Below are 13,806 nucleotides of genomic sequence, written 5' to 3' on the forward strand. Positions count from 1 at the left end.
CAGTTAGGCGGTGGTTTCTTTATTTGTGTGGTTAAAAACAAATAAAATCATGCAATGCTGACATCTGTTAGCTCTAATTTCATAAAATAATAACAATACACAGATTTTTTCTAATTATTATTTTTTAAGTAATTTGTATGGATTTTCATAAAAATTTGATGAATTGTTCGAATATAGCGCCATCTGGCGAGTTTTTGAATATTTGTGATAAACTTTTATGATTTATCCTTATAATTTTATATGAAGCTCGCTTCTTCATCGGATCTACTAAAACAAAAGATCGAAGGTATCTCACTAATAATGCCGTAAAAGTCTCCAAAGAAAAATAAAATACAAAAAAAAAAAATATTTTTTTTATTCGTTTCAAAAAACAATCAAATGCCAAAACAGTGCATTCAAATATTTTTATTTTAATGCTCCGGTCGCTTTGCTTTATTTTATACACAGACTTTTGTGCGCGCGTGTATTTGTGCAGGCACTTTTGCAAATGCATTTCCGTTTCAGAAACTTTGCCACAACAAAGGCAACCCCATTAATCGGTATTTTATTTAAAAAGAATTTCCAGAAAGCCAACTTCATTTATTCACATGTTTTTAGATGTGTGTGTGTATGTGTGCTCATTCGAATGTGTCTGTGTGTGTGCTTGCTGCCTTTGCTAACCACTGCTACATATAGAAAATTTAGATACACCGTTATACACGCAAACATCCATTTCCTCAATCGCTTGCATTTTAATCCAACAAATTGTACAACAACAACACACACACTGGTCTGTACACAAACAGATTTGTATTAATGTGTGAGTGTGTGTGTATGCGAAGCTTTCTTGCTTTCATAGCGTAAGTACATTTGCGAATTTTTTTCTTCTTCTTTTAATTTCAATTTGTTCATTCCGTTATTTTGCAATGTTTATTTCCTTTTCGTTTCGTTTAAGGCCACACCGTAAGGGTTATTTTAATTTATTTGTTTTTTTTACTTTCCTTTTTCTCCCCTCTTTACTCACACAGCTTCGCATAAATCTCGCCCCAAAAAAAAGAAAGAAAGAAAAACGTGTAAAAGTATAGAAATAATCGAAAGTAAGGAGTGCACAAAAAAAAAAAACGAGCGCGACCATAAGCAACTAAACATTAAACGAACGCAAGTAAAAAAGAAAGAGCGAAAGACTACATATAATTGTAATAAAAATAAGCGCGCGTACTAAGTCTCTCGCTGCGTTCCAGCAACTAGCAATTTCCGCTTTTTATGTACTACATGCAGTTTGCTTTGTGCTTTTTTATCGCACAGAAGTAATCTCCATCTTTGTTTCTCTCCAACACTCGCGCAACGCCCGCGCAACCCGCTCGTCCGCCGGATCCCATACTTACAAAATTCGTTTTGCATTTCTACTAGTTGTTGTTGTTGTTGCCATTCGCTGTGATGGCCGCACAGCGCTCCCATGTAAGTAGTGCACATATCTTCAGAGTTGAGCTACAGCTAAGCGCCGCTGACCTTTTCTGGGAGCAGGTTGTAAAAAATGAGCCACCATCCGCCCCAACGCCACGCGGATTGCGGAGTCCAAGCAACCAAGCAACCAGCGTGTAATCAATCTGTTGTCCAGAATTTGATTTACACAACAATTTTCTTGAATTTCGTTTGAGTTTGAGTTGTTGTTTGCTAGCTTTTTTTTGCATTTATTTGTGTTTGTGTATCTTTTATTGGCTTATTTTTTGGAATCTTTTTCGTGTTTTTCTTTGTTATTGTTTTGCAAAATTGAAATTTGTTGCTGAGCTAATTAATTTTCGCATGCAAGTTTATGTTTATTATGCTGTTATACAAACAACTAATTAATGCGCTGGAAATGTGATCCTGAAAGCGATACGAGTGCCGTTCACATTTTCGTATGAACGATTATTTTCATTAACGCATTGCACATTAAAATGCGTTTTTAGGGACAAAAAACAGAAAATTTTTAATTAGCATGGAATTACGTCTCTTATAGAAATGAAACAAATTTTGAATTAATTTTTTTTTAATTGACTGTGATGCATTGCTTTTAAATTTACTAAATGATTTCTGCCAACCAAATAATGAAAATTTCAAATACAGTAGAATCCCTATTATCCGGATCAAATAAAACCAGGAATATTCCGGATAATCGAAATGTCGGAGAATCGATTTCGAAGCAAATCAAACAATATTTTAATTTGATCTTAGACGTAATGTACCACATATTTTCATGGACATATTCCTGATGCGCTTTTAACAACTATATGGGATCTGATTCGTCTAGTCTAGTTTTATTCTCTTCAACATCTTCTCTCTCTCTCTCTTTACTGTTCAAATCATCAATGCGCTTTTCATCTGTTAATATTTGGAATCCAGGGTTTTCATTATCACTGTTTCGCCACTTAATATCTTCTTCATCGTAACTTCCATTGCTTCTGTTATTTCTTTAAAACCGTCGTGCGTTAGCAAATAGAGCCGATACGAATGCGTTCGGATAATCGGAATTCTACTGTATGGTTAAGCAAAGCTAAAAATACGGCTAATCAACTTAATTTTTTCCGAGAGATTAAGCTATAAATAAAAAGTGGTTTCCCCATTTTTCAAATTTAGTCTCTAAAATTTCTCTTCGAAAAAGTGAAAGTAGTCAGACTCTACATAATCTAGAAACTCTAACAGACTTCTCAATTTTTTTTTGGAAAAATTCAATTCAATTTAATTTTTTAAAAAGTTGAGAGACCGAAACTCATTCTAGAGCGAATCCCAAGGTTATTCCACTCTTACGTTTCTAATTTATTGATACATTTTGAAGTAAATTTCTGTCGAGCCAATTATTGAATGAATTTCATAAATTTAACTGAATAGTACACTCAAGGCTCTGCCAAACAAATTGTAGCTCCGGTATGCCTGGCTTTAAATTTCAGAGAATCTGTGATTAGGTTCTCTTTATATTTTCGACTACCAATCAGTATTTAATGTTTCCAAGTGCATGGTAGCCTATAGCTGGAGCTCGAAACTTTTTATCTTGGTACATAGAATTCTGAACGTTCGGGTTTTTGGCGGCTCATTTACGAAGTAGCTGTAAAATTAACGGGAATATTTCAACGAAAATAAAGATCAAATCAAAAAGCATCCACTTTTGTGTTTATCTTCTTTTTTGTGGGACCTCCACTTACTCATCACTAGTTTATTTTAAAACTAAAATCAAATTTAATCAGAAAGCATTCCTTTTGCGCACACATGCAAGTGGAAGTGAATACTTTTGATGCGCCGCAAAAAAAGCTTTTTAATATAGTAATTGGTTTCACTTGTGTGCTTGTTTGCGATTCGTTTGCCAGATGAACCGAGTTTTTTTCGCAAAATTTGTTGCTCGTTAAATTTCTATTTGTTAAACTAACTGAAATTAACTGGTAATGTTCGCATTATTGTTGGTCGAATTTTTATGGTTGGCTAGCCACGTGCTCCACTTTCGCTCCCAACAAACTAACAACAAATGTTCGAAATGCAAGTTCTTTCTTTGCCACATACTACTAACACATGCATACATGCAAGCCGAATACAAACGAATTTCCTGTTGCAATTCGACCGAATGAATACAAAGAAATCATGTAACGTAAACATTTAGGTTAACCAAAATGGCGGAAATAGTTTGGACGATGCCAAAGCAGAGCAAAAGCGTAACGAAAATTTGCGAAAACTTTTTCAAACGAGCAAAAAAGCGAAAACGAACACTGCAAAGCTGCAACGTGGACGCAGTGAAGATGGCGGCGGACAATTTCACTACAACTACAACAAGATGGCGTCTAAAAACAACGGAGATGCGAGTACAGTTAACTACACATATGGCGATGACGTTGTGCGCTTTGAGAAGCAAGAAGCTGCTGACAGAGTCGTGAGTCGTGGGTCAAGTTTCGACCACGCTGCGGACAGGTGGACGCAAGGAAATGGACAAATTGCTGCTGGCACTGATTACAACAACGCCAGTGTGCCGGTGAGACGCAGCGACAGTCGCATACGACGCTGGAGCGTACGGAGCAGCAGTGTGTCGGGCGAGGGGCGCCTGGGAGGAAATCCCACAATGGCCAAGCGACAATTGAGTAAAAGTGTTGTGGACACAAATCAATTGGCAGTGTCATGCAATCAATCGCCATTGAAACAAAGCGTGCAAGACATGAACAGCCATTACAACAACAATTACAGTTACTACTACAGCAACAACGACGAAAGCAACCAAAGTCAAAAAACCAGGGACTACAATGCGCACTACGACGAGTTCAATAGCAACGATGCCACTGGGGATTGTCTTAGTCTCGTCGGCGCTGACATTGACAGGGACGAAGTGCATGAGGTAGGAACTGGCACAAAGGCAAGCACAGCCTTTGACCTGCCCATTGATGATGACGATGTTACAGCAGATGTTACTGCCGCAGGGGAAGGGCGATGGGACAGTGCTTACTTGTATGAAGCAGGAAATCAAGGCATTGGCCAACAACGCACTCCCTCACCGGACGCATGGTCAACAGCTTTGAATGCGCACAGAAATTGGCAACAACAACAACAGCAAGTTGAGTTGACTGCAACGAAGCGAGTGAATTTAGTCACAACGACAGGGAGTGGAGCGTCCAGTGCTGGCAACCACAAACGAACGGCATTCACTCCACATGTCAGCGCCACAGCAAGCGAGCTGGAAAGCGACGCCACACAACACACAACCCGAAATCGCATTGCCGCGGTGGGTGGCGACAATGAAAGTCCCCGTACCTCCCGAGCGGCTGGCTTGCACGTGAATTATGAAGCCTCTGCTACGCGTAGACAAGAGTTGCCACAGCGCGCCAATGAAAGGACGTCAACAACAGCCGGACCGCAAAGCTCACCACAATTGCAACTTCAGTCGAGGAGCGCCGACGAGGGCAATCGTACGCATAATGCTAGCCATGTTTCGGCTCTCTTCAGAACGCCGCTTGTGAAGCGTGCGCGTGGACACAGCGTGGATCGCTTTGGTGCGGGCGCAATAAATACCGCAAATGCCCAATGGACGTCTGAACGGGACATCAGCACGAAAATTACTACCGAATTTGGAAAAGTTATGACAGCGCTAGCCCCGTCTGCCAAACCGCAAGCGACGACGGTGTCAATGGCAGACGAAATGAGACAAGACAACAACAACAAGTGCGCTGTGTCTGACGAATTGCGGTGGCAGCGGCAATGGCAACGGCAAAAAGAATTTACGGACATTACTGCGCCACAACAGCGCTGCGTTGGCGACGGCTGCCATAATTACTCAGCCGCGTCTGCTGAGTCCGCACATCAAAGGTAAATCTGCTGGACGCTAATTTTTGTGGAATGCAATTTTCTCTTCTTTGTTTTTTCAATAATTGTCGGTGGCATTTTTCACGTTAAATGCAGTGTGAACTAGAAAGGGAGGGGATAGGGGTTTGTAGACTAGTTTAATATGGGGAGACTCATGAAAAATTTAGCTAACAACGACTTTAATTTTCTGTCAAATTGTACTCTATTATGCATATTTGCTAGCGTCGAAGTTTCTAATGAAGGTTGACAAAAAAAAAAAATCACCGAGAATATGTTAGATTCAACGAGATTGCTTGATTCGCTAAAGATATAGCTACTGTGTTTTTTTCAACTTCAATCTTGAGAAGGCTAGACACTGATCGAGGATATGACTTGATGTTTCCACCTCGTATTCTTTTATTCAGATTGGGTTCGGCAGGATTCCTAGCCTCATCGCATGTATATTTATTCCGCAGTGTCCGGTGAGAACTCCCACTATTGCGCAAATCTGAATCTTTTTAAGTGCAAGTAGTTTAGGCGATCTCTTGCGCTCCACTCTGCTCCAAGAGGATCTTGAAACCCAGCAGATTTTGACCTCCCGAGAGGTCGAATGATCCAGCACTACAGCATAACAGGTCAACGGAGCCCCGTTCGTCCCCAGCATAGCACAATGCGTGCCCTTTCTTGCGAGCTCATCCGCTCTGCAGTCCCCAGCAATTCCGCTGTGACCTGGCAATTAGTTGTAGGAAACTAAAGGAAACATAATTTTTAAAATTTAGAACCATGAGAAGGCGATACAGGAACATAAAATACTATAATGATATCAAAATGGGTCATTCTTATTTCTTTGCAACCGTTATGGAACTAGCTTAAAGATATGTGGAATTTAATTAAAGAACTAATTTGGATTAATTTTCCTGAATATGTAAAGTTATTCCTATTTCAATTGCACCTCCACGTTTTCGTTTCACACATACCCAGGTGCCTGTAGTAATTCGCAACATTACATCGGCTCCCACACAAACTTCCTGTGCACTGCGCGGGTTTGATGTTTTCCCACATGCGCTTACATAATCAACAGCAAATGACACATTACACTTTTGACACGAAGAACAAACGGGCAAGCATTTCGTTGATAATGAGGCAAGCCAGTCGACGGTCGGAAGTTCAAATGAGCAGTGAAGTGAATGTCACATGACCAGCTTGTGAGTTAGTTGGCGCCACAATTAGTTTGTCTTTCGAAAGGGGGGTTTCTCTCGCTGAATTAGTTAGAAATTGTTGAAGTTTATAAATCGCCTCGAAACTTTCGTAGGTGAGCATATTTAATGCAAGTGTGTGCGACACTTAGAAATTGTTAAACTGCATACTTTAATGCGACATTGTTGCTAATCTGCTATTAGCTGAATGGCAAATGGCGACTATCTCAATTATTTTATGCAGACACTCTCTTGTCTTGTCTTTGAGGGTTTGGTGAAGTTTTTAAGAGACGAAGACTTTATTATTAAAATATATTTTTACGTATTCAAGTGGCTTTACTGATAGAAATTTTATTGGACGCAAATCTTTGGCGAATGTGAAACTAGAAAGTGTTGATTGGGTTGGCTACCAATGTGGACCGGTCTAGGAATATCAAAATTTCAATATTTTCTTTCCGATTTCATATCTTTTTTTAACATGATATCCGAAAAAGTAGGTCTCGAAAATTTTATGTAATAGGGATATTAATAATTGAAAATAAAACTAAAAATCGAAAAGTCGGAAAACTCAGAAGTTCGAAGTACCGTTTTAGGCAAAAATAATTTGAACTATACTCGAGACAAAATAACATGATAACAATTCAATGGAATGAAAAAAAAAAAATCCAAAATTATGTCTTCATTTGCACGATTTGGCCCCTCAATTCCCCTCCTTCATTTCCCATTCAATATTTAATAGCTTTTCCATAAGCCAAATTCACGCCAATTTGCATGCATTTTTCTGGTATTTCTCATTTATTTCTCACAAATATTTCAAAATGTACTGACGAAATTCCCCGAAATTTAATTTCAGCGCTGCAACAGCAGCACCCTTGCCAAACTCAAATTTAAGAGCCTACAACAGCAACAACAATCTTACGAAATACGGTTGCTACTTATCGATAGCAACAGCAGCAACAACAAACAGTGGCGACTGGTCAACCACTCAGGCAACGCTAGCTGAGCGCTTAAATAAATTTCGACATAAGCAACAACAACAACAACAACAGCAGCAGCAGCAACCGCCACAGCAACTACAACAACAGCAACAAGTGGGCGGTTGGTCGATCGAAGGCGAATTATCAACGCCAGAAGAGTATTACAAGCATTTTAGTGGCGCAAACGTTTGCAATAGACAAAACAACAGCAACAACAACAACAATCGACATTACAACTACATTGCTGCAAGTAGTGGCAATAAACCAACGGTACTCAAGCGCACTGAATTAATATCCACTGCTGACACATACACCTCAGCACCAGAACAGCATAGTCCATCACAGCTTCAGGCGAAATTCGTTAATAGCAAGAGTAACAACAACAACGTTGAACAACATCATTATAAGCTAAGTCAACAAAGTGCGTTGGATGTTGCAACATTGGATGCAACTGAGCCATCTTCCACTCCACTAGATTGCTACACTAAATCGGGCAAACGGAGACGTGTATTAGTGCGCAAGCGCAACAACACGGACACACAAGAAGTCGGCCCTACAACAAACAACAACAACGTAATCAAGTCGACGACGACGAGAGTAACAACAGGCGGCCGTGTCAAACAACGGACAGCGACTACAAAAGCGGCAGCAACACAAATTTGGTTTCTTTCGGTTTTGCACAGCATCGGCCTAGGCAGCTTTGCCGATTATGTTGCCCAGCAGTTAGGCATATGCTGCAGCTGCAACAACAACAACAACAGTACGACGTACAACAGTAACGAAACGTTGCATACAAGTAGGCGCTCAACGCTAGCGCCTCCCACACTTTCCGTTGAGAACATTCCAAAGCGAGGCTCCTTCGACGTAATGGGTTTGCTGCGCAGCATGAAGCTGAAAGATCGCCTCGCCATTAGTCTGGGTGCGACCCTGATACTGCTGACGTTGCTGTTGGTGGTCGATGTGCAGATGGATTTCGGCGTTACGAATCGGCACATATTACAACAGCAGTCACGTGTGCGTTATGTAAATGAGAATGATGGCGGTGACACTGGTGGCGGCGGTGGCACTGGTGCCTTCAGAGACTTTAAACGGAAATTTCTGCAAAAGAGGTGAGTACTCGAGACGCATGTGTCAATTTGTGGCGCACCGGTGGGCTTCGCTGTGTGTGTGTAGTTTTAAGTGAAAGATAGATTGAAAGACACTGTTGGTCACTGCTGACCAAGTGAAATGTGGTTGATTGATGTGGGCCTTGCAAATGTTGACGCAAATAGAGTTAATAGATGGCTTGGGGGTAGCGAAAAGTCTTGGTTTTTCCTCTTGTACTGTGTTATTTGGCAGCTATCTCATGGAGACGCTTAGTCAGGCGGAACAATAGAAAACCTTTCAATGGTTCTAGCTCGTTCAAGTCGAGAAAACTCGTATGTTTTATATGTAACGGAAGTTATTGACACTACTGTATAGTCCATTTGTTAAAAAGAGTTACTCTGCTAGACGACTCTGTCATAGCCAATGAATCTCTTAGACATAATTGGCCGTAGGTTCAACTACAGCAATGGATCAGATACAAAATTACTTTTTCGAAATCTTCTAGGGTAGTATTTTTAAAATCAACTTGTGATTTCAATCTAGCTTCGATTCTAAATTATTGCCGTTGTCTATAGCTTAATTAAACAAAGTTGCAAATCGTTTCTTCTTAATCCAGAATGGTGTTACCCACCAAATATTGCAACAATAACGTTTATCTCCCTATATGTAATATACCGTTACGCACATGTTACTCGCACATTACTACAGCACCTTCTAAATGCAATAATGCTAGTACCTGGGAAGGCTATGAGTAACCTCAACAAAGCAACACGCCACGAACAGTCTCCTCACATATTGAAGGCAACAAAAGGAAAATTATTACATCCATCAAACGGCGCAACAGGCAGCATAAAAAATGCAATAAACCGTCATAAGCTGGTGCCATGCCAAAAGCTTTAAAGCTCAACCTTTCGTCGACGAAACGAAACATCCACGCCAACAGCCAATAGTAACGGTGAACAATATTGCTGGAACGAAGTATCTCAGGCAAACCAAGGCTAGCGCAGCGCCAAACGTCATATTACTTATAGGTTATGTATATATGCGAATTGGCAGTGAGCGAGGAACAGCGCAGGATGCGAATTGACGGCGGGAGCACAGCGCAGGCAACCTGCAACATTTCTGTTACTCATAATGCAGGAATGAGCGCTTGTTATTGGCATTGTGCGATGTATTGTGTTTGTTGTTTTTGTACGAGTATGTGTTGTTGGCATTGCCATTACCCGTTGTTTGCATTAAACGCTATAAGCCATCTTCTTACTTGTCGTCTTAACAGCATTTGCTGGCTTCGCTGGCGTTCTGTACTCTCTGCCGCTGCCGCTGCTATCTCCTGCAGTTGTGCGGTTGCTCTACATGCCTCACTGGCTGACTGCCTGCCTGCTTGGTTGGTTGTTTGGCTGACTGGCTGGTTTATGCTGTGCCTTTAATGCGGTTGCGGAAGCCAAGTAATAAAACATCCAAATGGCGTAAATTGCGGAAGCAGCAAACGTAAGGAAATGCAGCAGCGGCACACAAATACAACAGCAAAAACAAAAGCAATAGCAACAGCAACAGCAATCGACGGCATCGAGTCGTACATTAGGCAATGGGTAAACAATGGAGTGCAGGCAGCCATACATATATACATCTCTACGTTGTACAGAACAGCTGTGCCACCAGCAAACACCACCGGCAACATTAAAGGCTACTAATGCCGTTACACGAAAGCGCTGCATAGCGGGCAACCAGCAAAGTTATTGCAGCTGCAACAAAGCCAGCGCACGCTGACTAACGGCAGCTTTTTGTGTAGGCGAAAGTGTGAAACCGGCGTGGGGGAGCGGTGTGTGCGGCGCGTGGCGCTGAATATGATGTCAAGCAATCGCTGGTAGTTGGCATTATGCCGCACCACAGGTCCTTGTTGCAATCCCTTTAATGTGGCGACTGTGGGTTTAGATGCGTTCAAAGCGCCGCTAAGACAAAGTAAACCGTTGAGGTTGTTGCAACAGAGCCGCCGCATGGTTGGGCCTTAGACCAACACTACTTAAACTGTAAAACATTTAATTAATTCATAACTTCTATGCACATTTATACATATTTATGCACTGCCCTTAAGACGCGCGCTGGCATTCTCGCTCGCATTTCATGGCTACTTTGTGCTAATGCGTGCCTTGCTGTTGCTGGCTTAAATTGCCTGGCTGGCTGGCTGGCTGCGAGTGCGTTGAAATAAAGTGCAGTTTAAATGCAGCTTTGTTGCTGTTGTCTTAGCCGCGGTTAATTATTGCCTTAAAATGTTTTGGTTTAGATTACTTTGGCAAAGCCACCAGGTTGGCTGCACAACTTTGAGCTTGACGTTGAAATTTATAATAGCGCTTTTTGGCATATCCAATAGCTATTAGGCAACAATTTATTTTTTTCTCACTCACTCACTCACTCTACCTACCATACACGTAAACTTATTTTGTGTGTGTCTAAATAAACAATTCTTTGCGATTTACAGCAACTTCGCAGATAGTTTTAATTGTCAGGAACTATAAATTTCCCATTTCTCATTTTCCGGTTTTCTGCCCATACCTACCGTGGGTGCCTTGTGTTGAAGTGGCTTTCACTTTGTTTTTTAAATTGTAAAACTTTCGAACTTCAGTTTGTGTTTCCAAGTCAGCAGGTGTCAGACGCCTTTTCAATTTTCCGTTTTTTTTTTTGCTTTCGATAGCAATATGAAATTGGAAAGTTTTTCCAACTCCTTAAGCCCTGCTAGCCCGGCTAACTAGTTTAAAAGTGTGCTATTGAAACATTTTCGTTTTGGGATAATCGCTGTGAGCTACTTGAATTTAAATAATTGCCTACATGCATGTTTATACATATGTTTTCCCGTAGGACAGGGTACTCTCTAAGGAAGAAAAAGGTTGAGGTAGACATATGTATATATATATCCATATACAAGGGCTGCTTTGCTGCAGAAATATGTGCGGGATCCAACGAGAACAAACCTTTTTTACGGCCAGGTGTTCATGCAATATCGAATGTATGCTGGTGGGAGAAATGCATAGGCATGCCTCTATCTGAAGGTATGTTACATGACGGTTTTGCATTATCAGTTCACGTACGGCATCGATGTTTTCTGACACAACGGCTGTTTTTGGACGACCTTCACGGAATTCGTCTTTGAGCGAGCGTCGGCCACGATTGAATTCGTTGTACCAGTTTTTCACAGTGCTATAGGATGGTGCTTCATAGCCATACAAAGATTTTAGTTTATCGACGCACGAAAATGTTCACGAGTTAATTCCATTTTTTGGCCGAGATGAAGTTTTTATTCCCTGTAAATAAAACAATTCACGATTAAATGACAAAACGTTCTGAGTGATGTTATGCTAAAAAATGTCAAACCTTCCAATGGAAATGTCAGATTGCACCTGGCAACACTTAGTGTTGCCTAGGCCAGAAATATATATAGCAGCCCTCGTATGTTGTCCATCTATATCCATCGAAGCAAAAAACGTTATTATGTTTGCACTGTTTCTTTTACCTCTGTTAGTAACTCTTTACGTCCCTTTCATACAGCGCTTCACCAAAAAAGTTGGTTCAGAGGTCTTGGATTATAATAGCGACGTTTTGTGTACGCTTCATCCTATGTTTACTTAATAATAAAATTACTAATACTTTCCAACAATTTATATAGTTCGACTTATTAAAAAATGTTGACAGTAAGAAGCAATGAGTCTTTTTAATTTGGTGCTTTTCCCTAATAAATTATATTTTTGGAGATTTCACAATTCGACGTACAATTCAGTACAGTTAGAGCAGATCAAACAGTATAACTAGATTAAAAACTCTAAAACTCAGGTTGAGTTTTTCAACCTAGGAGGAATAAGTTTTGCAGCAAGTACACATTCTGTAAATGTTTAATATAGCCCTGTATACTATAGTATACTAGATGCTTCAAAGCACTGTCTTCTGGAACAATATAAGCACTTCCATAATATTTCTGAAATATGCCGTTAGTGCCATCATTACCTAATCATTCCCTAGCTATATGTTTCCCATTTACATAAGTGCAATAAGCTTAAGTTTAACGAGGTTTTGAAGTTCCTCATAAATGCAAGAATATTTGTTTTGAATTACGAAATTAGCATATTAAATGATTATGCGTTTTCTCGACAAAATTTTGCGACAAATTTGAAAATTTCCAAGAGAAAAGCGGAAGTAATCTTGTTTTCAATACATTGCAAGGTAATTTTTATTATCACTTGGCAGTGTGAACACCTCATGAACTCACTTTTGTTGAAATGGACTATCAACACAAATGCAGTCAACTATCGCATATTTAGAACATTTTGGAAGCGAATTTTCCAACGATTCACTTGCTGATGACACTTTAGTCCAAATAATGCCAGGAATATGCAAACGAGGTGAGCTCGCTCCGCATTGCCAGGCAGGAAGGTGAGAAAGTTTTGCGAGACATTTACATATATGTACATAAGAATGGTTACGTTTTTGTATTATTATAAACAAGAATACGTATTCGAAGAGTGTGACCTAGTATGCAGTTTAGTTGGTACGAGTATATAACTTCGAAGTAAAGCGTCTCGCACTTTACTCTTCAAACTATTATCTAAACAAAATGATTACTGACTAACGAGGTTGGACCAGAGTTGAAACAGTTATGTCAAGCTTTGTTTATATGTGATATTCAACATTATTTTTTTGACTTAAACTTGTCTGATAATCACTAATTAAGTTTAGCGCATATTGCTGCGGAGAGCTTTAATAGATCCAAATAACTTCCCCTATATAATTTCATCGTAAGTTCTCAGCGACCTCTCATCCTTATTGCGAAATCTCGTGCTTCAGTATAATTATATGACTTATTTCAAAATACTATTTTAAAGTATTTATTTTTCCAGAACTTATGTATTCCCTTTCAACTAAATTCGTAAACTAATCTCGTCTAATATACATATGTAGTATATAATATATAGTAAAACGAATGAAGTTGGTGGGAGATGCTACATTGCATAATTTATCAGCAGCAACAACTGCAATGGCAACAATACGAATACCACTTCAGCAAGTGAAACAATGCAGCGGTTAGTGCATTTCAATCTTTGTTTGTTGACAAAACTTCACGCATATCAATTTCGCCTTCTCCGCTTCTCCTCTTCTGCTGCGGTAACTGGCGAATTTCAACTTTAAAACTTGACTGCGCTCTTTTGGTGGAGGCAAAAGTTTTGGTGTGGCCAAAGATAAAATGGCTAAGTTAAAGTGAGATCCCAATTTACTTGTTTGTTTTTGTTTTA

The 13,806-nt window shown here is 40.0% G+C and overlaps 1 protein-coding gene across 1 annotated transcript in view; it reads left to right on the top strand.

Moving 5' to 3' along the window:
• Positions 1 to 1,083: 1,083 nt before the first annotated feature.
• The window catches only part of LOC105218231 (uncharacterized), a 41,294-nt gene continuing 28,571 nt past the window's right edge, over positions 1,084 to 13,806 (top strand). The window contains exons 1-3 of the mRNA XM_029045944.2: positions 1,084 to 1,437; positions 3,608 to 5,295; positions 7,321 to 8,553. Coding sequence (XP_028901777.2) covers positions 1,417 to 1,437; positions 3,608 to 5,295; positions 7,321 to 8,553 — 2,942 coding nt within the window. The 5' untranslated portion in view covers positions 1,084 to 1,416. The remainder of the gene's footprint in view (positions 1,438 to 3,607; positions 5,296 to 7,320; positions 8,554 to 13,806) is intronic.

The sequence above is a fragment of the Zeugodacus cucurbitae genome, chromosome 2 (genome assembly GCF_028554725.1).
Source record: "Zeugodacus cucurbitae isolate PBARC_wt_2022May chromosome 2, idZeuCucr1.2, whole genome shotgun sequence".
Lineage (NCBI taxonomy): Eukaryota > Metazoa > Arthropoda > Insecta > Diptera > Tephritidae > Zeugodacus > Zeugodacus cucurbitae.